A 26,895-nucleotide genomic window follows, 5' to 3' on the forward strand; every position below is an offset into this window, starting at 1 on the left:
CCCCTGTTTAGCCTATGCCTACTTTTATTCATAAAATCTTTTTCGAAAAATTAATCTTCACAAACAAAATAAGAAGCACAGTTCACATCTGGTAACAGTTTACAAACACTCTTCCACTTTAGAAGCAACTCTTGAGGTTGTTTTGGAAGCCTGTAGAAATGCTTGTTGCAATTTTCCTGCACTGAACCGACGTAATAGCAAGATGAACAGCCAGGGAACTTGCAGGAGTATTTCAACGTCAATCTGTTGTGTTGAATATTCTGAAAAAACGTAAAAGTCTTCATAAAATATAACTACTACAGACATATCAAAGTTATATAAATAAACAAACGAAAACCACACTGCTTAATTCACGATAGAAGAGAATACATTTCATTTATAAGCTACGAGATTATTTAATGAAAAATTAAATGTCTTACCTTACAATTAACTGTGGACACTTTTCAGTAGGAAATCTCTTCAATTCCACGGCGAACTTTATGAATTTAAAGTAAAAAATCTGTTTATAATGAAGATGAGTAGTATGTAACATGATACAAATACAAAGACGACTTTAACTGAGGACCACAGACTTCAGTGCAGAGCAAGACGATGGAATATTTCAAAATAACCACCATTGGAGTTTAGACAGCTCTCATTGGTTAATTCCAGCTTCGTTTGACCCCTAGCGCCTCTAGTGGTCTGGAATGGAACTACATGGCTTGTTGCCACTTCGCCCATATAGTTTTCACCCCCATGGTCGCCATCTTAAAAGTAGCGTAAATAGCGTTTCCAACAAAGTTGTGTGGAATCACTAACGTGTTTGTAAGGGTAATGGTGGGTGGGATACACAGGTAGGAGAATCCTGCCCATGGTAGCCCTGCTTTGCTGATGAATGATAATCACAAATGAAAGAAACGATAAAATAAATTATTATGTCGGAGAGCACAACTACTGCACGGATTTATTACTTATTTTCATATGGAGAACAAGCATAAGCGCCCACTCATGTTTGCTAGATGTGATGGCAATCACAGTAACTTCGTTAGCTGAAGTACCTGGGCAGCCAAGATATATATACACCTAATGAATGGTATGTGTATGTTGAAGCATTGTATGGCCAAAAGAATTAAAGAAGGCAAAACTAATGATTTTTATGGGTAAAATAAATGAATGTAACTATCATTTTGATCAGTCTTTCTGAACTATGAACTCTGATTCTGAACACGTTAGTAGTCTTGAAGACTGAGGTATTTGTTATTTATGAAGATGACTGTAAAGGTTTTGAAGAATATATGGAAAATATATACGAGAAGTGTCGGTATTTCTATTGAAGAAAAGTCCGTTTTAACATGAACTTACTTTCTTGTAGTAGAGATCTACACACTCCATGTTAGGTGCTTCTTCTTCCGACGCTGCAAAACTTATTCTTCGTGACCGTGTTGGTAATGTAATTTTCATTTATTGGACTTCTTCACCATTTGCAGGCAGCAGGAGGTGACATGACCTTTTCATGGTGAGCGGAATAAAATAAAAAGGCCACATATTTTTGCACTGAGAAAAGCTATTATTCAGATATCGTGAATGCTGCTACACTCATCTCATATCAAAACACGTCCTCTCTCCACCAGAACTCAAGACATAAGGTGACAAAAAATTGAATGAGGTCTTTATCATTTGTTCTCGCCTTCCAGCATAGCAAAATAAATCTTTTGTGGGCCCTTACAGCGGTTATCCTCGGCTTTTACTACGTACCAATACGTCATGCTCAGCCATTGTGCTGACCTGAGTGTAGTGAGAGGCCGTGTGGACTCCACAGTGCTGGGCAAAGTAGCACACCACAGACATTAACTGTCATGGTCTGTAAAGGCTGTTGGCTAACCATGGGCCTTCGAACAGCATTATAGTGTGTGAGCTCAGCAGCCAGGGCACAAACTGCTGGCCACAAGTCAGCACTGGCTGGGGACAACAGAGAAAGGCTTAGTTGCCTCATTTTGTCTTGTACTGAAGTCAGTCTTAACTCTTAAAAGTGTTTCCCTTGGACCCAACAGCCCATCATTAAAAATGCGCCCTACAATACACATAAAGCAGTAATGCTTATACAAGATCAAATCTTGTGCAAGCATCACTATTTTATATGGTATAAGAGTACCAGTTATGGCTGTTGCACGTGTGTGTACTGAAGGAAATGTATTTTAATGTTTACAACAACAGCTGTGGTATGAGAATGGAAAATGTAGTCCAAAACTAGTCACCAAAAATAAAAATTTTGAATGCTACTCTGACAAAAACTGAAAACAAATAAAATTTAGTGATCCAAGCTGCTTGTCTTCGCTCATATATTATGTTGGAACTTCATAATTCAAATTTCGTTGAATACGAGTATAATGACGATTAAGAAATGCAATGTGAGATCAAACTGTATCGAACTCACATGAGATGGATCATACACCTCCTTTACATCATTATTTCATATTAAATATGACTAACCTCGCTATGTGAGCTCAGACAGGACTGCATTGAGTGGCCCCTGGTTTTCAGCAGTGCAAGATTTAAAACCGCTATAGCAGTTTATTACGCCTTTTTATCATTGTTATTTTCATACTGTCGTTGGCACTGGCTAATCTCTCAGATGAACTATCTGTTCCAGAGTTGGGAAGTTGCTGGAAGCAGATATGTTGAAGCCTATGAAATTCCTTTTTGTAGTGTTGATAACTCATTTGATAGGGTATGACAGTATTTCATAGTCGGTAAGGTGGCAGAAGGCTTCTCGCGGATGAAGATGACGTCTGTGTCCTTCTGGCGAAGATACTGCCACCAGCACATCTCGAATGTAGTTGAAAAAAGGTCTAGGCCTCTTAGTATCTCATCATCAAAATTTAAAAATACCTGTGCAACGTTGGGCAGCCTGTAAAACAGGCAAGAAGATGCAAACAGTCCAAACAGTCTTGTGGTAGTCATCTGTGTGTATTCTCCAGAGCCATTAGGAAGTGACTGTAGGCTGTCACCAAGTCCAGTGTGGAAAATAAAGTATAATTGGAAGCTAACGAGTGAATCTCCTGTATGTCACACTGAATAACAGGCAGGAATCCCGAGAGCATACAGTGCCCTATAATTAATGTGCAGGCGCCAAACGACTGGCTTCTTTGCCAACAAGTACATTTGCAATGCCTACATGCTTTCCAACAGTCATGGTGTGCCTGCCTGAGCCATTTCATCGAATCCTTCTTAGCAACCTGGGGCTTGTTAGGACCAAGGCACCATAGTCGAGAGATGACAGGTGAGCTGGTTCCAGTCTGTATATGGTGCATTGATGAGTGGCATGGGGAGTTCAGGGCACCCACCTGGATACGTCGTCAACCACTTCAGAACCTGCTAACAGCCAGAGCTGAGGCAGCTCCTTCTTGTCCAGCAGGCTGTTGCAACTGTTGGGTGTGTGTGGCTAATAGTAACTATACAATCTCGTTTTGCTCTTTTAATGGACGTTTCCTAATGTGACCTGTCGCTTGAAGGGCACTTCATCTATCTGTGCCATGGCTTGACCATGTCTTGTTGCATCCTGTGTTATGCCTATGACAACTAAATGGCTCTTGACATGTCTGAACTATAGGGCTGGGCAGTCAATCTAGAGTAGCACTGCTCTGAAGGCCATACAATGCAATTCTACCTCTGCATCCCACAAAAAAGGCAGCTGCAGCTACCCAGCCTGACCACTGCTGGCGACTTATCTAACATCTAGCGAAGTGCTTTATTGTTTACTTTGTTGCAGCCAAGGATATTGTACAGTAAAAATTTTAATTTGTTAGTGTTCTAGTGATATCTGCTGCTGCTCTTGGTATTTCTTTTGTGAGGTGCTATCTTCTTTTGGTGCAGTCACTCTTTGTCCTGGAGGAATTCTTGCTGCTGGTACAGAAACTGCTGCTGTTCTTGTATCTGGTGGTTCTTCAGCTGGTCCTGATGTAACTGTTATAGTTGCTGTGCTTTCAGCTACTTCAGATTCACGTCTGTCAATAGCAGGCAGCCATTCTTCATGTCTCATGGATAATCGGTATTAATGTCCGGGATATAGTCAATACTCACGTCTGTGGATTGTCAATACTCACAACTGAAGGACGACTAGTGCTACATCTCACAGACTGTTTGCACATTACAGTTGGTACTCGAATGTTTTGGGTTCCCAGTACCCAGATATGGCAGACAGTCGGTACTCACATCTTGTGGATAGTTGGTGCCCATGTCTTGCAAGTATTCGGTACTCATGTCTCATAGATTGTCGGTATTTGCATATTGAGTATCGTTGGTGCTCGTGTGTCGTGGGTTGATGCAACTTGTGAGTCAGAAATTGTCAGTATTCATTGCTCACAGATCATCGATAACTGTGTATAACGCATTGTCATCACTGGCATCTTGCAAATTGTTGGTACTTATATCTCATAGATTGTCGATCTTCACATCTTGCAGATTGTTGGTTTTCATATCTTGCTGATTGTTGACATTCATGCCACATGGATATAAGTAGAGTTAAGAAATAATGGACTCCACAATGTGGGACCCGCCAGCACTGTTGCTAAGTCACCTATATTCTAGGTTTGGAAAAATGAACAAATCATTTTTTTATCCATGACATTACAGTTCACTTACCTTGTTTTTAAAAATAGCACACTCTGCATGTTTAACAAGTTTCCCCTACTCCTCTGACACTTGATGTGATGTGAGAGCTAGGGGTTGCAGCCCTCTCCAACACATGAGGGCACTCCACAGTTCAGTGCTTGTTTAAATAAAGACAAAAAATATTCCAATCCTATTCCTACTGCATAGTGTTTTAAACTCGGAGTAAATTAGCTACAAACTTAGAGCGACAATTGTTTAAAGTGTGACATTAGGGAATTACCAACCAGAATAGGATTCCAAACATAGAAAACATGTGCTTTGGTAACCATGCAAACAGATCCAGTATCCTGGAGTCCTACACCTTAGCTTCTGACATAATATCCGTGTAGGCTAGTGGCCAGTATCCTAGGGCCTGCTGTCTTGGATTTAAGTGACCTGACATAGGCCAGGGTCCTGCGATCAGCCAGTTTGCATTCAGATGTCATAGGGCTGAGAAAAATCTGACAATCATGGAATCTGGGCTAGTACCAGGGTCTGCTATATTGTATTCTATACTTGACTTAAGATACCTAATTCCACCAATAGAATAACTGCGGGCCTTGAATTATTTTTAAATTTTCCACTATTTTACACTTAGTACTAGCATCCTACTTCCAGAGTAGTGTCATAGAAGTGGGGAAAATGCCTGGTTATTTCCAATTTCCCATCACTTTTTATGTTTAAACCACTTTATATATTGCAAAATTGGACTACATATGGCATCATTGGAGGAAGGTAGGGAGAAATCTAGCAACAATACAGGCTTGACCAGAGCTGTCTTAGCCCTTTTACTATGGATTTTAGGTATGCATGCCTTGTGCTTTCTAAGTGTCCATTATTGTATTAAAATCGCCACTTGTGGGATGTAAAAATGCATAGATATATAGGTCACATATTTATTTGTGTAACTATACATGGTAGCAGTTACAACCAATTTCCAGTTGGTCACCAGATAGGTGCAGAATGGCCTTCATATTGCAGGTGGTCCAGTGTGGTACTAGATACATCAGTGCACTGATGTTAAGGATTTCTCAGTGTGGAAGTGTGGAGCTCCGAGCTGCCACATAAATTGAGCTGCCACAAACTGAATATCCAAGGATTTACTTGGCCCCTTAAATGCTTGCTTGTCAAGGGTCTGTGTGAGTTTTAGTAGGGTGCGATTTCTTGCAATTAACACGTTTTGTGATAGATTATGCCAGTACTCGGTTCTGTTCTAAGTTCTGCCTCGATGGCGATTTTCAATTTTGTTCTTGTAGTTTAGGAACATGGTATGTACAGTTAGTGGTCACATTTCCGAAGTTAATGTTCGACATTTGCTTGAAGTGCAAGCTTCTCAGCTGACTGGCGTTGTAGATAAGTTTCCTGAAGTTCTTTCTGATTGTTTGCGAGTCGCCAGCAAAATTAGATATCTTATTAGGATCACAGATCAGAACTTCGTGCATCAGACACCTTACTGGGTATCTCCTCCAAAAATCTTTCAACTACGTAAGATAATTGATCAGTTACTCACGACTGAGGTTATATACAGCCACAATATTTATATATATACTTAAACCGATTGGTGAAGGATTGGTTCACATGGACCAAGGTTTTCATTGTTTTAGATTTGAATCACACCTGCTATCAGATTCCACTCACAGAAGATTGCAAACCTATTGTGATGTTTTGTATGTAGTGTATTTTTTTTGAAGTTAATAGAGGCCCTTTTGGTTTGGCCATGGGCATGGCCATTTAGACATGCCTCTTGGGTTTTGTCCTGGAGGATTTTAAAATTAAATTTAACTTAAATTTAAATTTTTTGACAACTATTGGACGATGTTGTTGTGTACAACACCAGTCTTGACGAAAAGCTCCACCACCTTGAACAAGTTTTAGAGCTGTTGAGGAAGGCTGGCCTGACTGTGAACACTTCTAAGGTGACTCTGGCCAGAGGGAACATTTCCTTTTTGGGACATGTTGTTTCACAGACAGGAATAGCCATAGATCAGAGGCAGTCTAAGGCAGTCCATCAGTTTTCAGTGCCATACAATGAAAAGGCCATTGCTCAGTTCGTTGGCATGGTGAATTTTTCCGAAAATTCGTGCCAAGTTTTGTGCAGTTGGCGGCGCCTGTTAATCAGTAGCGCAGGAGAAGAGAGAAGTTTATTTGGGAAGGATCTTATTAAGCAGCCTTTTATGCATTAAAACAAGCCCTCAACCCTGCCTTGGTGTTAGGAATACCTGATTTTAATATTCATTCCATTTTTCAAGCTGTGTTAGGATGGTAGCAAGTGTTATTGCAAAATGTCATGGAGAAAGGCGATTTTTAGCTTATACTTCTCTGACCTTGGCACCAGCCGGGGTTAAATATTCTGTTTATGAGTTATAAGCCTTGGCAGTGCTCCTTGTCTTGGAGAAGTATACATTTTTTTTAGAACATCCTAAATTTCGCCATAAGACACAGTCCGACTTTGAGCTGGGTGTTGGCTCATCCCCATAAGACAGGGCGCATAGCCCTTTCGGCTGTAAGGATTTCAGCATTTCAGTTTGAGTTTTCTATATATGGAGTGGAAAGACTGTGGATGCCTTAAGTCCCACGTTTCAGGAACTTGAACTGGTCTAGGAGCCGAAATCAGGTGGGGTGGTAGTCGGTGTTATGCCTGTTTTGATTGAGGTACCACTTATTTTTTGTAACTTTAAGGCTGAACAACACCAAGATCCGAAGTTGCAATTTCTCAGTGCTAAGTTGGGTACGTGTGAGAGACCCCTGGGATTTTCCTTAGAAAAGTGGATGTTATGTTTTCAAACCTGTGCTCCAAGAAGTTTAAAAACTGACCTGTTTAAGTACTGTCATCAGTCACTGCCTGGGTGGCATTTAGGCTTACTCAAAACGTGACTTAAGATTAGGGAAAAGGTTACATGGAAAGGGATGTAACAGGATATTTGTAGGCTTGTCGCTAAATGCGAACAGTGCAAAACGGCCAAGCCTAATACTCAGGCAAAAAGTGGATTGCTTCAGTGCACTGTTGCATATCATCCAATTGATAAATTGTTCATGGATTTTATGGGACCGTTACTCAGTACTCAGAGACGGAATCTTTTGTGTTTGTTGCTGTTGACGCATTCATGAGGTTTGTGTAGCTGATTCTGAATAGAGGAATGACATTGGCAATAAGAATCCAACAGATTTTGTCCCTCCAAAGGCATTAGTGATCGATAGCGCTTCTGCCTTTACGTCTCAAGAATGTAAGATATTTTACTTTGACATCAGTATAAACTGTATAATTACCACGCCCTTATTATCCTCAGCCGTCATGTGCCAATAGAATTAATCGTAATCTTAAATCAGCCCCTCATCACATACCTTCCAGCTCTCAAAGGGGTTGGGATTTGTCCTTAAAGTGGTTGTCATTCAACTTTAATTCTACCATGAGAAGCATAGGACGACTCCTGCTAAGTTAGTGTTTTCTTTTCCATTGAATTCACCGTTTTACAACCTTCAGTCGCTTAATGACCTTTTGTCTGCACGACTGGATTGAGAGGAAATTGAATGGAATTGGAAGGCAGTGCAAAGTAATATTAAACGTGGACATCATCAGGAGCAGACTAAATACAATAAATGAAGAGACACTGTATTGTTCAGTGTGGGGATCATGTCTTTTTAAAAAGTTACCGAATATGGAGTCAAGGAGGCCAAAGTATAACACAAAAATTATTATTCAGGTCTGTCGTGTCACATTTGGTCATCAGGAAAGTTCCACATGTCAGTTCCTTGCTCCAGGATAAAAGGCCTGTGTAAAGAATGAGGCACAGCTGAGCCAGAGCGGATGCCCAGGTGGTAGTCCTAAGGTGTCAGATGGAGTTAGTTATGGTTACCCTCTCTCAGTTCTGTTATAAGAGGGGGAGGTTTAAATGTGTGTTCTGGGTATGTAGCACCTGTGTTGTAGACTAGAGATTGTACCTTTCATGTATATGTTGTGTAAGTGGGCTCGTTGGTTTGGCATTGTCTTAAAGTGGATTTGTGAGGAGACTGTGAGGAGGGTGCTGCGTGGTATTCACGAGTGACACAGGCAAGGCAGGCGAGCAGCAGTACGGTCACGTATTTGAAGCAGTTGTGGAACATGGTGGAGCATCTCAGGCAAGGAGTGTGCCAGGGCTGCAGTGGTGACTATGGAGTGGCCGGTGCTGTCAGAACACATGCAGGTGTAGCTAAATAATGGTTGGAAACTGCATTTCTCGAACTTCTGCCCCTGAGGTGAAGGCAATCTGGAAGATTGTGTATTCACTTTTTGAGAGTGGCGCAGTGTAACTTTACTATTGGAATCTTGTTTGAAATTCGAAAAGTTTTAACTTCCCTTTAAAGGCATCTCAGTGTAGCCTTACTGTTGTTCAATTGTGAACATTTGTTTAAGGTTTGAAAATATAATCCCATCTGAAAGGGGATTGAGTGTAACTTCACCATTGTGAATATTTTCTTAAGCTTCTGAAAAAGATTTTTTTTAAATCGCCTTTAAAAGCGGCTCAAGACAAACTTTTCTTTATTATAATCCACCTTTTAAGGGGGGCCAGAATTTCAAAAATAAAAAAAAACAATTTTTCATAAATATGCCTATTTTGCAGTGCACATCCTCCTGAATAGTTTGATGTATAAAACATATACAGGGTGGTAAATTGATAGTGACCGGGCCAAATATCTCACGAAATAAGCATGAAACGAAACTCGTCTAGCTTGAAGGGGGAAACCAGATTGCGCTATGGTGGCCTGCTAGATGGTGGTGCCATAGGTCAAACCGATATCAACTGCGTTTTTGTAAATAGGAATCCCCTTTTTTTATTACATATTCGGGTAGTACGTAAAGAAATATGAATATTTTAGTTGGACCACTTCTTTCGATTTGTGATAGATGGCACAGTAATAGTCACGTAACATTCCACCAGTGCAGACGGTATTTGCTTCGGGATACATTAACCGTGTTAAAATGGACTGTTTACCAATTGCGTAAAAGGTCGATATTGTGTTGATGTTTGGCTATTGTGATCAAAGTGCCCAATGGGCGGGTGCTATGTATGCTGCTCGGTATCCTGGACATCATCCAAGTGTCCGGACCGTTCGCCAGATAGGTTATTTAAGGAAACAAAAAAGTGTTCAGCCACATGTGAAACGTCAGCCATGACCTGCAACAAATGATGATGCCCAAGTAGGTGTTTTAGCTGCTGTTGCGGCTAATCCGTACATCAGTAGCAGACAAATTGCGCGAGAATCGGGAATATCAAAAACGTCGCTGTTGAGAATTCTACATCAACATCGATTGCACCCGTACCATATTTCTATGTACTAGAAATTGCATGGCGACGACTTTGAACATTTTGTACAGTTCTGTCACTGGGCACAAGAGAAATCACGGGACGATGACAGATTTTTTGTACGCATTCTATTTAGCAACAAAGCGTCATTCACCAACAGCAGTAACATAAACCGGCATAATATGCACTATTGGGCAACGGAAAATCCACGATGGTTGTTACAAGTGGAACATCAGCGACCTTGACGGGTTAATGTATGGTGAGGCATTATGGGAGGAAGGATAATTGGCACCATTTTATCGATGGCAATCTAAATGCTGATTTCCTATGTAATGTTCTACTGATGTTACTACAAGTTGTTTCACTGCATGACAGAATGACGATGTACTTCCAACATGATGGATGTCCAGGACATAGCTCACTTGCGGTTGAAGCAGGTTTGAATAGCATATTTCATGACAAGTGGATTGGTTGTCGAAGCATGGCCCGCACGTTCACCAGATCTGACATCCCCGGATTTCTTTCAGTAGGGAAAGTTGAAGGATATTTGCTATTGTAATCCACCGACAAAGCCTGACAACATGCGTCAGCACATTGTCAATGCATGTGCGAACATTATGGAAAGCAAACTACTCGTTGTTGAGAGGAATGTCGTTACACGTATTGTCAAATGTATTGAGGTTGACGGACATCATTTTGAGCATTTATTGCATTAATGTGGGATTTACAGGTAATCACGCTGTAACAGCATGCATTCTCAGAAATGATGAGTTCACAAAGGTACATGTATCACATTGGAACAACCGAAATAAAATATTCAAACGTACCTACGTTCTGTATTTTAATTTAAAAAACCTACCTGTTACCAACTGTTCATCTAAAATTGTGAGCTATATGTTTGTGACTATTACAGCGCCATCTACCACCAAGCAAAAAAACTGGTCCAACTAAAAAATTCATATTTCTTTATGTACTACACGAATATGTAATAAAAAATGGGGGTTCCTATTTAAATAAAACGCAGTTGATATCCGTTTGACCTATGGCAGCGCCATCTAGCAGGTCAACCATAGCGCCATGTGGTTTCACCCCTCAAGCTAGACAAGTTTCCTTGTTTGTAGTTTTTTCGTTTGACGCATATTTCGTGAGATATTTAGCCCGGTCACGATCAGTGGACCACCCTGTATATTTGAGAGACTATAATGCAAGTTATTTGGTCTCAAGTGTACCAAGATGCAGCACCACACCCCTTTGCACAGCTTTCTTCTGTCGTATGTAAGTGTATTTCGCTCTGTGGAAGTCGAATGTCTGTATTTGCGCCAGAGATTATCATAGTGAAACAAAGGCATGAGGTACCTCCATGAACATAGGACTATTGATATCGATACTTTCGCTGCTGCTGTCGATTTGCATTGTGTTTGATCGCTGATCAAGAAGATATGTTACGAAATTTGCGTTAGCTACTACTAACCTTTATCGTTGTTGGTTCCTCAGTTCCAATACTATTTGTATTACGAATGATATTCTGTCACCTCAGTTACACCGTTCAGTACTGGGCTTTCAGCGAGTTAACCTGACGTGACATGACATCCAGTATGAATAAACTGTGATATGATGGCGACGGGACCTCACATGATGCTTCTTTGATACCTCCGATGAATCGTCCTTTAATCATACAACTGCACTTATTGGGTAGTTAAAAAGTTATCAGAAAGAATGTACATTCTGTAAGGTAGTGTGTACTGATTCGAATCTCCTTGGCAGATTGAAAGTGAGTGCTGGAATGGTACTTGAACTCAGGACATTTGTCATTCGAAAATCCAAGGATGGAGCCGTAGTTGAGCACATAATTTTTCTGCCAGGAAATTATGAAACAATTTTCTTCTTAACATGAAAGAGACCGTGCATTATAGAAATACGACAGTCCCTTTGACAACTGGGCCATTTTGCCATATTTATTAGATATTGACTCTAATTAGTCATCTGTGAGATTATAAAGTTGACCTTTTAATCAAATACGCAATACACCGTATTGCCAGGAACACACAGTTTTAGAGACCATTTATTCAACGATGTACATAACGAAGATCAAGGAGAAAACATAAACTGCCATACATATAACACATCAAAGAGTAAAATGTGAATGTTCCCAACAATATTAAAGACTGGCTTTTAAAGGCCCGTCCACATTCAACAATCTGTCTGTGCAAATGTCTGCACACGTCTTATCTGCTCACACAGATCATTCTTTGTAAATAGGAGATTTGCGCATATGTGAAATGTGAGTAAACCTAAGAGTTGGAGGTGCAGGTTTGAGCAAAACTGCTCAAATCTGTGGGCACAAATAAAATCTGTGTAGACAAGTTGGATAGTGTAGGCACGAGATCGCCACAAATCTTGCGCTAAAACGTATTTGATTTAACTTTTTGTTCAGTAGGGTGTTTCTCCTCTATGTCTGTGAAGAGTGAATTTTAAAATGGCAGATCTTCATCACTGTTCTAGATAGTTCGTTACCGAATTTATCGAAATGTATAGGAGTCATTCATGTTCGTGGAAAATTAAAAGCATGCAATACAGTGACAGGGATAAGAAGGCAGCAGCTTATAATTCTTTAGCAGGGAAAGTATGACAAGTTGATCCCATGGCAGACAGGGAAACTATACGTAATAAAAAAATTCGTTTTGTACTGTTCACCTCAATGAGCTAATCAAAGCTTCGAAATCTGTTGGATCTGGTGCTGGGGGATGGTTGGCAGATTTTTGCTCAGTATTGTCTTATGCCATTATCTAAAGTGCGTTACGACAGCTTAGCTAAACAAAGTAGATTCCACTTGTTCTAAAGAAGAGTGCAGTACCATTATTGTGTTAAGCTGATAATGAAAGATCTTGGAACAGTGCCTTCAGGGACACAGTTGTTATTACACATCTTTTACTTCACAGTATACTTCTTTTACTTCTTAGTATAAGATGTTCATATTAAGAGTGATTTCGAGGTGAGCTCTAGAACTCACTACCAAAATACTACAAGAAAAACTTCCCAGTTATCCTATGTATCACTGATGCAAAAGTTGGTGGTAGATTTCGGGCAGGAAATTGAAAATCTCGGCTTACAAACAAACTCAGCTATAGCTTAATCACCATATATACAACTTCTAAGAATGTACTGTGTCTTATTAAACACCTCTAAAACTGTAAAAATATAATCTGTAACTTGTCAGAATGAGGCACAGTACTTACTCACCTTCATGAAATCAACCTTCAGGTCAGCGCTCATGTGTGTTGGATATGATTTCAGACAATGGTTGTTTAGAAACTGCAGTGGCAAATTCTAAATTCTTGTAGTTACTATTCCCAGGAATCTTAAAGCTACCGTCAGTCGCTCATGTGGAGAAACTAGCCTCCCATACAAGTTGTTTTCGTGTTATACTGAGAGTTTTGAGTGTCAAAAGATAATTATATCTTTCTAAATCCATTCTTAAATAATTACGCCAGTCGTCGAGATCTCTGTGATACTCGTGAAGAAAATTGTTTTTGCTTAAGCAGCTGCTATGAAGACCATTTTCATCCATCTTTTGTTTCTGGCACTTTTTTTTTTTTTTTTTTTTTTTTTTTTTTTTTTTTTTTTTTTTTTTGCGACACAAGTTGTGAACAGAGACCGTAATATAATTTCCTCTATTTCTGAAGAATTGAAATAAACTGAGAGATTGCAGGCGAGCAATAAACTGGAACTTGTTTCGTTGAACGTACCATATTTGCAGCGATTTATTGCATGCACAACATCTGCACAGATATCTGCGTAGCCAATCGTTGCGTGTGGAAGGTCTTTAAAAGTAGGATATGGGTCGCCCAGATTCTGACTGGAATACGTTCGACCACAGCTGACCCAGAGATTTTGACTATAACTCGTGAATTGCGTAAATCTTTGGCGAACCTGACATTTCAATGTTGGAAGTCGAAGATGTGCGATGTGTGTTGGAAAGGATTCGTAAACCATGATTAGTATTATTTTGGTTCGAAGTACTGTTTCGTGATAATAAGTAAAATAAAATGTGAGAAAAGATTTAGAAATTGCTTTAGATTGTTAGAGTAAATGTATATTTAATGTTGCTGAGATGGTTGCAAATATTCAGTTTCGCCGGATGTTAGACTGTTGTAAAATGAATGAAACTATCAAATAAAAGAGTGAGTTTCATTGGACGTTAATAGTGTTAAGGAATTTGCCCTTTCTGCAATTCCGTACCCATTACCTCACGGACTTCATCGCAGAATGTTGCCTGACTTTTTTAATACAGTTATGAACGAATGTTGTATGAGAGGTGTGCTAGATCTGCTTCTTTTGATTTTGTCATTAATGTTGAATTTATAAACACAGCTGGTACAGCTGTTTGAATATTAAGAATTTGACCATCAGATAGGTGTGTTTTTAATTTGTGTGTGATACTAGAAACTTCAGTTTTTTGTTATTATTTTGAAGGGGAGAGCTATGGCAGAGACTGTGCGAGAATGGCTGCAAGATTGTGCAGGTCAAGAACCTGACCAGCTTCATAGTTTTGCCGTTTCACTGGAACATAACCACAGTCTCATTGCAGCATTGCATTCTGTCTTGGAGGAACGAGGCCGGTTCGCAGATGTATGTATGTGCGTCGTTTTGATGTATTTACAAAAGCTTCTTAATGTTGTATGTTGCATCCCTAATAAATATGTAATATTTAAGATATCAGTATGCGAGGAATTATTTTATATTTCATAAAATGAAAGTACATAATCTGTAAATATGAGTATCATTTGGAATTTGTAATACAAAAGATTATTTGATAAAATCAATGCCATTATTTTTTGTTTAGTAATCATGCTAGTAAAAAACCTGTGCTGTTCACTATACTACTAAAATTTCAAAAAATTCCACTTATCTTATTTCAACTTAACCACCACCTTTAATTGTACAAGGGTGTACTGTATAACAAGACATATAACACTTTTTGAATTTACTGCTGAGTCGTTTTCAGTATCTACCATGACAATTTGGAATGGAGTCAATCATAGGATTCCAGAATAAAGAATAAGTTGGGTTGTTGCCTAGTTGAGGATGCATCCTGCTTGTGCTTAGATTTGTAGTAGATGCAGCGTTACTAGTTTGTGCGGTCCAAAGTGAAGGAAATTGTTAATGTTTTAACAAAAAAGGAGGTAGTGAAAACATGGGCAAAAGAAACTAGAAAAGAATAAATTAAGTAAAAAAATTCCATCATTATGGCACAAATGGATGGTTTTGGACAACTAATGAACTTTGACGTGGAGGTAGTGAAAGCCTCGGTGAAATGCTTTATGTAGTCTTAATTTGCCCTCCCTCAGTATACTAGGAGAATTGTTACATTGCGTATGCAGTGCACAATGAGAGTATTTATATTCTCTGAATTATTATGTCATATGCTATGTAGATGATGATTGGAATATTGTTTGTATGTTCACATTGTGGATTTAGATGTATAAAGCATTTATTCAGTGTGAGTGCTCTTAGATCATGTTCTTTAGTGGACCTGTTTTTTATAAAAATTAGTGTTAAGTGAATATACTGTAGCATAACTCAGTCTCGAGGAGGTTGGACGGTGGCAGTTTGCTGATGAGTAGTGAAAGCCAAAAAGTCATAAAAATCTGTTAATACAGTGTGCTTTGCATAGTTACATGTATATCTCCTGTTTTGCCACTGTGGTCTGATATTTTCAAGTTTTTAATATAGTTGAAGGCGTTAATAACAACCACATCAGTTGTCAGTAGTTCCATAGGTGTTTAATCTCTGCCACATTAATGGCATTAGTGTATATTGTTACTTCATTTCTAATACAAATTGTGACTTTTTCCATTCAATCAGTACAAGGAATGTCAGGAACAAGCTGGAAGTGGATAAAGGCGTATTAATTTTTTTTTTTTTTTTTTTTTTTCCTGATTGACCAACACAAGCCAATTGTGATCTTCCTGTTAGACCATGCACTGAAAAGCAGAAGCATTGAGTTGGTGATAGGCACACACAAAAGAAAGAAAACTTGCTAGCTTTCGGAGTTATCCTTTTGGTGAGCTAGAGTGAAATACCAACATATATACACATGCCTATGCCACTACCTGCTGCCATTTAAATTAATAGTATTTTTCATCAGGTGGGTTAGTTGTGGTGTGAATAATATCAGGTGGGGTGGGTAGAGGGAGAGGGATTTGGTGCAGACAGGGTGGTTCGCAATCTGCAGTTGTTTACTGTGGTGTACAGTAAGGTGTCGAGGTTGAGTGACAATAGGAAGATACAACTTGACTTGGACAAAATTTCTAATTGGTGTGATGAATGGCAGCTAGCACTAAATGTGGAAAAATGTAAGTTAATGCGGATGGGTAGGAAGAACAAATCTGTAATGTTCGGATACAGTTTTAGTCGTGCCGTGACTGACACAGACAAGTCATTTAAATATCTGGGTAACATTACAAGGCATATGAAATTGAACGAGCATGTGAGATCTGTGGTAAGGAAGGCGAATGTGAGAACTACAGTAGGGAAGGTGAATGATCAACTTTAGTTTATTGGGAGAATTTTAGGAAAGTGTGGTTCACATAGTACTGCTTGAATATTTGGGATCGTACCAGGTCGGATTGAAGGAAGACATTGAAGCAATTCAGAGGTGGACTGTTAGATTTGTTGCCGGTAGGTTTGAACAACACGTAACTGTTACAGAAATGCTTCAGTACTTCAAAATGGAATAACTTGAGGGAAGACAATGTTGTTTTCAAGGAACATTGTTGAATAAATTTTGAAGCTGACAGCTGAATAATTCTGCTGCCACCAACATACATTGCACGTTAGGGCTCTATTGCGAGTGGAACAAGGAAGGGAATGACTAGTAGTGGTACATGGTACCCACTGCCACGCAGCATACGATGGGTTGTAGAGTGCCTATGTACATGTGGACTGGGGGAGAGGCGGGGGGGGGGGGGGGGTGGCTAGTGGTTTGGAGAGAGGCAGCCAGTTGGCTTGCTAGGAATGCAGGAGGGAGAAGTCGCAGCTATATACCCTGACACATATTTAGCAGCTGGTGGGAAGTAATACATGCTGAAGGTGACAGGGATATGATACCTTCCCTAGCCACATGGATTATATTCCTGTGGTCCTGTGGCAGGCTAAGGTGCAAGACTTGCCAGCCCTCTCACCCAGCAACTCCTACTCCAGACCTGTCACAGGCTTATCCTATAATATTAGAGGCCAGGTCACCTGTGAGAGCAGCCATGTCATATACTGAGTCTGCTGCAAACACTGCAGAGCCTTTTATGTTGGTATTACCACAAATTAATTGTTGATGAGGATGAATGGCCACTGCCAAACTATTGTCAAGAACAAAGTTGACCATCTGGTGGGCACAACATGCTGCAGAAACATTATTCTCAGTTCCATCAGCTGCTTCACAACCCAAGCCATGTGGGTCCTTCCCTCCACCACCAGCTTCTCTGAACTATACTGATAGGCATTATCCTTAAAACATATATGTGGCTCCCACAGCCATCCTGGCCTAAATCTCTGGTAACCCACTGTCCCGCACCCTCCACCCAACACTTTCCCCTTCCTCTGTCCTGTCACCCCTCTCAGTTCATGTCCTCATGTCACCTTCAGCATGTGTTGCTTCCCACAGGCTGCTACAACTGCCACACCTCACTCCTGCATTTCTGGCTTGCAAAATAGCTGCCTCCCTCCAAGCTACTAGCCACCCAATCCGAGGCCCCTCTCCCTGCCACCTGCTTCCCTCTACCTACCCATCTTGACACTGCCCCCATTGGAGAAAAAGGTGTGGGGTGTGTGTGTGTGTGTGTGTGTGTGTGTGTGTGTGTGTGTGTGTTTTTTGTACTCTAGCTCAAAAGCTAGCAAATATTCTTTCTGTTGTGTGTGCATATCAAGAATTCAGCCCTGCTGCTTTTTGGTGAGTGGTCACCTTTAATCCAAAAGTATTTACATTCTACAAGATCTTCCCTACAGCATTTATAGTTCTGTTGCATGATGACTGTCAACAATAAAGCAAGCATGCTTCAGTTAATATATTGTATGTGAAATAAGCTTACTCATAACTACAGTTCATGAGATCGTTTTGTTCAGATAGGAGAGATAGTTTATAAGACTTCAAATTTAGTAGTTTCTGAAACATTCAGTCTTCAGAAACTAAGAAATTTAAAGTCTTGTAAGCTAAGGAAACGTGAATAAACTGAAATTTAAAAGTAAAGTCTCTGATATGGAGATTGTTGACACAGTAATGTTGTCATCAGTTTGTGCGGAACCAGTTGTTTACAAAATATCAAAACCTTTACAATTTCTGAACAATTCCCAATAGAATAGGAGTTAATGATTGGTGTTATCCTATTATTTTTGTGTGTCTATAAATATCTTCATAAATTTCTGTTGTTAATAATGTCCATCCAGTCCAGATAATGATAGCTGCAGGAAACTCGGAAGTATTAATATAAGAGCAAAAGAAATTCAACCCAGAAATTAGACTATTAAAATCCAAGTGATAACTGCTCAGCCCTTCATGACAGAGTTGCGTAATTTAAAGCACTGTTGAGCTCACATAATAAATCTGGCTAAAACTTGAAACTGTTATAAATTTAAGTGTATATTGGAAAAAATAGGCCTATGGGGAAATGGATGAAGTGTGTTTGTCACTGTAAACAAGAAACAAGTCTTCCAAGATAAAGAGTTTTTATGTGAAATCATTTGGGCAGGTTTTGGTATCAAAGGTGAGTTTTTTGTTGACCACCAGACTCACCTTCAGATGACACCAGAACCTTAAGAGAAAATCTACACTTGCTAATATGTATGTCATCCTGAGAAACAATACTAAATGCCCTCTCTGAAAACAACTCACAACAGGTAATTTGGAGACCCACTCATGCTGGGAACAAATAGTTAACCTCTTTGAGGATGTCCTATTTGAAGCTTGTATCAGTACACATGAAGTATTTCTAGCAACAATGACTACTCAACTAGAAATGGCAACCAAAAGAAGCAGAAAAATGTACTTATCCAGTAATGTAGATAAATGGGAAATATCAAGGAGAAAGTCAAAACTGTTCATACTAGGAAGGACCCTCCACAGTATACAGTCTTCATAAAGAAAATTCTAAAGAAACAAAGAAACTTCTAAAGAAACAACCACTTCTACTCAGTAGTTGTAAAACAGAGCATATTGTTATAGAAAGACACGTACTACATAAAGCTTGTTTGGCTGTCAAAAGGGCAGTGTCTGAAATCTCCAACAATTATCGTAACAGAATCTTATCAAAAGATGTCAAACAATTCCCAAAGAAATTCTTCTCATGTTCATTCTGTTGGTGGTACCAAAGTTAGTGTCCAGACACCTGTGGATGACACATGAAACTGATGACACAAAGGAAAATATGGACATACTGACTCACTTTTCAAATATCTTTACAAAGGAAGATTCAGGAGTGTTGCTTCAATTTAATGCTTGCACCATGACAGAGATGAGTGGTATAGATATTAGTGCCATTGGCATTGAGAAGCAGCTGAACTCTCTAAAACTGAATAAAGCCTGAGGGCCTGATGGAATCCTTGTAAGATGTAATACAGTATTTGCAGCTGCATTATCCCCTCCATGGCCATAATGTACCATAGATTCCCAGAACAAGTAGTTGTGCCCACATTGGTTGAAAGGAAACACAGTGTACACCTGCATACAAGAAGAGTAGCAGAAATGATAGACAGAACTACCTTCTGTCATTGACATCTATGTATTGTAGAACTTTAGAACATATTCAGAGCTGTAATGTAATGAGAAATATTGAGTGGAATGATTTCTTCCATGACAAACGGTATAGATTCTGAAAATGTTGGTTGTGCAGAAGTCATCTCTAGGTTTTCTCACATGACTTCCTGAAATCTGTTAATTGATGCATGCATATTTGTACCCTATTTATTGGCTGCCAAAGAGCATTTCAAACATTACCACACCAAAACTTAACACAAATATGATTCTGTGGGATATCAAACAAAACCTATGACGGGGTTGAGGACTTCTGAGTAGGGAAGATCAGCACATTAACTTCAATAAAGAGCCCTAAACAGATGTGTGGTAATAACCCCAGCCACACACTATTAGGTTTAAATGGGCAAATTATGATGTCTTTGGCTGCAACTCTATTCTGAATATGCATAACATTTTCCTTCAAAGAATGAGCATTTCAACTCAGCTAATGGATGTGTTTGCAGCGACTGAACATACCTATCCTGTCAGCATGCCTCAAGGAAATGTGGGATAAACTGAAGCATTTGATACTGATTCACCATCTTTCAACCAAACTGTCACTTTTCAAACTAACCTAGATTTTGTGTTGCATTACTTATCAGTCTGACACTAAAACTTACATTCGAAAAACTAATGCAAATGAAAAAGAAATGAGTCTTTTGCTCTCTTTCTGTTTGCACGTGTATGACATCACATGCCACATCAACATTACATTATGGAATGAAGCCAACATCTGGCATTGATAGGCTAACTTGACCCGAAATGTGTTAGGTTCCTTACTGGTTATGTTTAATATTACTGGCCTTTATGACACTTCAGTTTCATATTTTATTTTAGTGACCTGTTAGACAATGGTGGTAGTAACCTCAGACTATTGGCAAATGATAGGCCTACAGTTACCAACACACTGAATCATTATCTAAAAGATAGTGCACCAATATCACTCAGTTATTGATAAAACTTCAGTGTTGCGAAGATTGGCAACTTCCTTTTGATGTTCATAAATGTAGAACTGTGCATTTCACAAAATCCAAAAATAAAATGTAACTTTTTGTTGATTTTTGTTGTTTTTTGTTGTTTTCTTTGTGACTACATCAACAGCTTTGCTCAATGTTCATATGTGCATTTGAAATTAGGCAAAGAATATGAGAGACTGAAGTTTTAATTTAGAAAGAAAGAAATCTACAAACTTTTTCTTTTGGAAAAATCTACAAACCACTATTGCTAGTTGATTTGTAACATACTTTATGTTGCTGTAAATGAGTATTCATTGATGCACCAGAACTGTGACAATGCTTGTTTGTGCTTCAGTATTACTTCTAGTATTTTTTGGAATGAATGTTGTGATAAATTGATCTATATTGTAGCTTGAGGTCTAAGTTAAGTTATAAGATATGTGGCTTCAAGTAGGCAAAGCCAATGGTTGTTAAGGAGCTAATTTTGTAACGGTATATTAACAATCTGAGAAGCAGCTCTGTTATAATTGCTGAACAGTTAAGAGTAGCTATTGAGGATACAATCAGTGATCTGAGGCTGGAATAGTAACTTCTGCTCTACATTGTTTGTCACTTATTTTATTTTTATTGTTATTGTGAATATCTGCTAACTTACAAAATTGTGACTGATTTTGTGGTAACCATCATTCATTCCCATTACAGTCGTAGGAAGGCAATGGCAAATTACCTCCATTAGGACCTTGTCTAGTACAGCGGTGCATGTCTCCCACATTGTTCCCCTACACTCTGTCAAGGAGCATGGAACTTCATTTCCATATAGAACAAGGAAAATATTGTTACTCGTGTGTTTTGCAGAGAAATGTTTGCATCACAGAGAGTGAGATGAGAAGGGACCTAAATGGATATGTAAACTACTGCCTTGAAGTAGCTATGCCATTATCAACTAGACAGTGAAAATGTCACAGCAATGAGTTGGTGTGAATATAAACATGCAGTTTACAATGTATTCAGTCGTAATGTGAGGTGTTTGCAAGATATTCGTCATAGCCTGATGCATACATCTGAAACCACTTCTTGACCATGTAGTAACTTTAGCTAAACTTTTCTCATAAGATCACATTTGGTGCCTTTGCCAATTCCCAACCAGGCTGTTCCACATATCTGTTAATTATAACTACCATCTTTTGAAAAAGCATATGATGATCCAAAATAGCCACAAATAATCTTCACAGAACTTGAATGGCACATACAATACTTAGTCTACTTTCTTGCCTCTCATTGGTTACCTGAAACTACTCTCACCATCAACTCAAAAGTAACACCTTGTGATTTTGTATGTAGAGGAAAAGTGCCCTGGCTGTAACTGCTGTTGTTGTTAACTTAAGCCATTGTTTTTTTAAATAGTGTATAATGTGCTAAGTATAATCTTTGAGATCTAAATTTGTTTCATAGATTGAAGTTTTATCAACTTTCTCAGGGTAATATTTTATTTGCCCAGGTAGTTCAGTTGCTGTTTACTATTAATATAATCAAGAACATTTCATACATGTTCCTCAAATATATAAGCTGAGTTCATTTCAAACCCTTTTCCTTTTTCATTGAGTAAAATTTACCACATTAAATTACTTTTACTAATTAAGAAGTATACATTGAATCTTTTTTTAATTTTGCAATTACAGCTTGTGGATCCAGTCTGCTCACAACTGTTTGAACTGTACCGCTCAAAGCAGCCAGACCTGCAGCGTTTCACGTTGCAGTTTCTTCCAACATTAATTTTTGTTTATTTGAACTCTGTAGCACATGGTGACAAGAAGGTAAGTTTACAACCCAGTGACTATGAAAAAATAAACCTAAGTTTGTTGTATAAACAGGTTTGCCAGAATTTAATCCATAAAGCCAATAAAAATTAGGTCGTTTACTTTGAGAGGAGGACAATAGGTTTACATGCCTGTGTGGTAGGAAAGGGAGTTCACCTGTTTTGCACACAGATTGTTTGCCAGGAAGGATTACACAATTACTCAACCAATAATATCTGCTGTTACAGACATTTAATTAAGGCGGATTATCCTTCCAGTTTTCCAGTATACCTATAATGATTAGGAGATACAGTACATATTCCATTGTGCATTTAATATGTAGTCAAGTCAGTATATCTCAAAGCTCACATTCCATTTCATGTGTGGGTCTTGTTTCCAAAGGTGCTGCATGAGGTGTCATTTTATTTGGTTTATTTAGTGGCTGCCTTTCATAATTTTTGTTTGTATGCCTACGTCCTTACTCTATGCAAGGGGGTATGGTAGATAAATCTTATTACTGACATTATGCAATACATGGAAAAATATTGCCTTTAATCTTAGGTAAATCTTTAATTCAACTACGAGGATTCTTATGTGATATACGTGTCTTTTTCTTCTGTACTTCGTGGTCTAGGCAAAATGCCAGTTCTTCTGGCTTCCCATTCAGAACTCTTCCCATATTTTCTTAGGTATTCAAAGATCTCTTCTTCCTTGTCATCTGTAAAGCCTTATCTGTTGTTTTGGCAATGTTATCTTCATTCATTTGGTTAATATCTTCTTTCCATCTTCTTCTATAATCGCTCACTCTTTTGCTAATATTAGATATGTTAAGTTCTGTTTGTATGTCTTCATTATGTATTCTGTATAATCTTGAGTGTCCTTTGACCTTATTTTAAAAATCTCATCATCCGTTGTTTGGATCCTCTCACATCCTTGTATGTAGGCACCCAAGTCTCATTCCCTTACAAATTGTATTGCCTTTACTTTATAAATTTTTGTTCTGTTGTCCTTCCTTGTCTTCCTATCTAACATTCTGTTTATAGTACCACAAACATGTGGAAACCATTGAATGTTAGTTTTTACATTATGGCCTTTATTCATGAATTAATGAGATAAATGAAAAGGAGATTATAATTAGTAGCAGAAAAAAGTTACATTATAAAAAAAACATTATTTTTACAGTCACAGGCTTTAATTATTTACAATAGATAAAATCAAATTATCACTGCCAAGACAAGAAATGAAAACTTGCAATTGTAAAAATCTGAAAGTAAAAGAACTAAAAACAGTTGCTCATATAAGCTCCAACAAACACTGTCAACAGTTACACCAAGTTCTGAATTATGTAAAAGTGAAAATATGTGCAAGCAGCAGCATAGCAAAACTTATAAAGTGCCAAGCAAAAAATTGTGGATGTGTGGTTTCTACATAAGTGCACTACAAGAAACCGAAATGCAACAGAACAGTGCAGCGTGTCACGCACTGAAAACATTGCTAATAAATGCCGGGGAATGAACACATGGAATACATACTTGAAATTGGGAATCTTTCCTGAAACATGTTGTGCAAAAGAGAAATGTACAAAAGATAAATAAAAAGAAAGTTGTTATTCAAACAGAAAATGTTATTTTAAAGCAAACTCATCAGCCACAGTCATCTTTAGAAGCAACAGAATAGTTGACTCTACCTAATGTATTCTCTGGAACACTGCCACGAGTCTGCAAATTTGATTTAAATCTCATCCTGTACCATAGTGTCATTCTATGTCTGGCGGATTAGATTTGGAATTCTTATCCCATTCAACCATTTCCAAATTGAATGAAATTTTTGGAATGGGTTTAACAATTTCTTGGATGTATATTTACACATTTTCAGTTCAATACCTCATTTGGTTCCATTTCTACAGCCTCTCATAGGTAGGGCTCCCAAGTTTACACCACCTTCATGCATGCCAAGCTGCCTACTTTGGATAACTTTTATAAACGGGTACTCGTAAATTACAAGTACTTGTTTTCGTGTACTTAAACAACTTTTTGTGCTGAATTGGAATATATTACTGATTAGATTTTTAGATACATCTTGTGACAGCTGTACTACTTTACTTCTGCATGTCTTTAAGCAGCCATAAATTATAATTTTATGGACAGATTCAGCCAAGAATTGGTAATATGACAGACAGCCTTGTTGTCTTCTTGTGATTTTGTGCAATAGCCTCAGTCCTTCCCTGTCAAAATATATGCAGCTGCAAATGTAATGAAAATATTTTTGAGTGCTAAATTTTGTGTAGCTTTGGGGGCTCATATCTCAACTGAATGCAGTTTAATCTTTTTCATCTTGCTAAATCTGAAAAAAGATTTAGTCTCTAAGCTTCAGAAGTTACATAGTTTAATTTTTGACCCATGGCTGCTTACAGCTGAAACACATTTGCTCAAAGTCATTGCTTTCCATACACTGTGTACATGCCCAAATGTGACATTAATAACTAAACAGGAGGTAAAATCAATGAAAACTGCTTTTATGTCGGTAAAAATACCAGAGTAGTTGTGTACAAATCAACTTCAAGCAATAAGCAGCAATAAAACAAATGAAAATCCAGAAAGTTAGAACTTTAACCACATTGTAAGACTGGAATAATTTCGTTCCACTGTAAGGTGGCTATAATTTCACGCCTTACACTCACTCATCTACATACTTTGCCATGATTTAAAACCGGAATTAGGTATCATTTGATAGGTTGTACGTCATATATATGAATATTTAAAGAAGACTGGCATTGTCATGTACACCTTGTATATAGTTGTTAATGCTTACTGCATGCAAGGTGACGAATTGTCTTTAATATCAAAATGGTGTAATTAATGATTGCCTATACTAGCAGAGGTTGTAATGCCAGTGGAAACTAAACAGCAGGTGTAACTCAAGCCCCGGGTGGAAAAACCCGCACAGGTGTGTTGGTTTGCGTATCATAGGAAGTATCCCAAGATGGACGGTTGGGGCACCTGAGCACTGAAGCACAATACAGCACCGGCCAACTGGTGTTGTAGCGGGGCCGGAAGGATAACCGGATAATACTTCAGAAACTCTGAAAATCTTGGACACCACAGAGAGGAACGATGAAGTGTTTCCTTGGAAATCATACAGGCTGGTTTATTTCCAAGGATTTTTACTCTGAGAAGCACACCATTGCATGAATTCCTAATTAACGGGTGTAGATATTTCCTTGCAAACTTTCTGCGCTGGTTGACAAAAGTATAAAATATGGTTGGTCAGTGTTCGGAAGAATCTGTAGAGAGGGAGAATATTCCGTGGTTTTGAGACCATGATTTTCCCTCTGTGGTTATGAGGGAGGGGAGCCGAACTTTGCTGGGAAGCCAGTGGTGGAGAGAAAGAGGTCTTCCATTTTGACTGCCCGTGTTTGATGGTCGCTCAGTATCAGCTTTTGTTGGTACAGAAGGACTTGCTGTCTTTGCTCTCAGGAGATTTTATAATTAGAATGGTTAGGCACTGCACTGTTGCAAACTTACATGAGTCTGGACTTCGCCTCCGGGTAGGGAGTCGTCATTGAGTACTCAGCATTCAGTGATTGAGAGCACTTCTTCTGTCTGTACTCACATAGAGACGTTATCTGAATTCCGTCCGTGTGGCTGGGAGTTCGTGTTTCTTGTCTATAGAACACAGAGAGGAGAAGATGGTATCAGGTTATATTAGCCAGAGGACTGCTTTTTGCCGACCTAGTGTTTGAAAGAGTTTTTTATTTTGTGGCTGGAGTTCTTCCATCGTCGCAGACATGTACGAGAATCATCACTCAGACGCACCGGACGCAGTGCATATGGTGATATTGCTAATTTCTTCAGCTTATTAAGGCTATAAAGTTAAACAGCTGTGATCACATAAGTTGTATTTTCACTGAGGTTGCACACCACTGTAGATCATCTTTAAAAATAGTATTTTCTAGTGTTCAGTACGCAGGTGTCAGTCATCTCACATTATTTATATTAGATCGTGTAGCCACAAAATGGGGCAGATTTGGGCAATTTGATCACTTATATTAGTTAGGAAATTCATTTGTATCTCCTTATGTCCATTGGACATCGATATATAAACATTTGTAACATACAAAGGGATTTTAATCTGCAGTAAATGCAAAACCAGAAACATTTATCATTTTGTAGTTACTAGTTCTCTTAACCATTCATTTATGTTCATGTTGTAATTTATATGTTGAAGAGCGAGGAGGATGAAAAAAATACCACAATTAAGAGATCCTAAGATGTGCTTCAGGGTGTAGTCAGACAAGGCCAAATCTCGATTTTTGTGTTCAGTATTTTCCGTTGCGCACATTCGTTTTTACACCTGCCTGGAGTAGGATCTTGGACCACTTCAGGCTGAATAAATTGCTAATACTGTCTTGTTTGGATTCTGATTAAATGTATTGCCTTCCTGATGTT

General features: G+C 38.6%; 1 protein-coding gene across 6 annotated transcripts in view; it reads left to right on the forward strand.

Annotated features, from left to right (window-relative positions):
• The first annotated feature begins 13,800 nt into the window (after window positions 1–13,800).
• LOC124789124 (hyccin) overlaps window positions 13,801–26,895 on the forward strand; it is a 167,383-nt gene continuing 154,288 nt past the window's right edge. The window contains exons 1-3 of one of the 6 annotated variants that reach the window (XM_047256452.1): window positions 13,801–14,092; window positions 14,385–14,540; window positions 22,331–22,465. In XM_047256452.1, coding sequence (XP_047112408.1) covers window positions 14,072–14,092; window positions 14,385–14,540; window positions 22,331–22,465 — 312 coding nt within the window. In that variant the 5' untranslated portion in view covers window positions 13,801–14,071. Of the gene's footprint in view, window positions 14,227–14,384; window positions 14,549–22,330; window positions 22,466–26,895 lie in introns of those variants that run through there. The other 5 variants (XM_047256417.1, XM_047256430.1, XM_047256426.1 and 2 more) reach the window with 5 other exon arrangements.

This window comes from Schistocerca piceifrons, chromosome 1, assembly GCF_021461385.2.
Source record: "Schistocerca piceifrons isolate TAMUIC-IGC-003096 chromosome 1, iqSchPice1.1, whole genome shotgun sequence".
In the NCBI taxonomy this organism is placed as follows: domain Eukaryota; kingdom Metazoa; phylum Arthropoda; class Insecta; order Orthoptera; family Acrididae; genus Schistocerca; species Schistocerca piceifrons.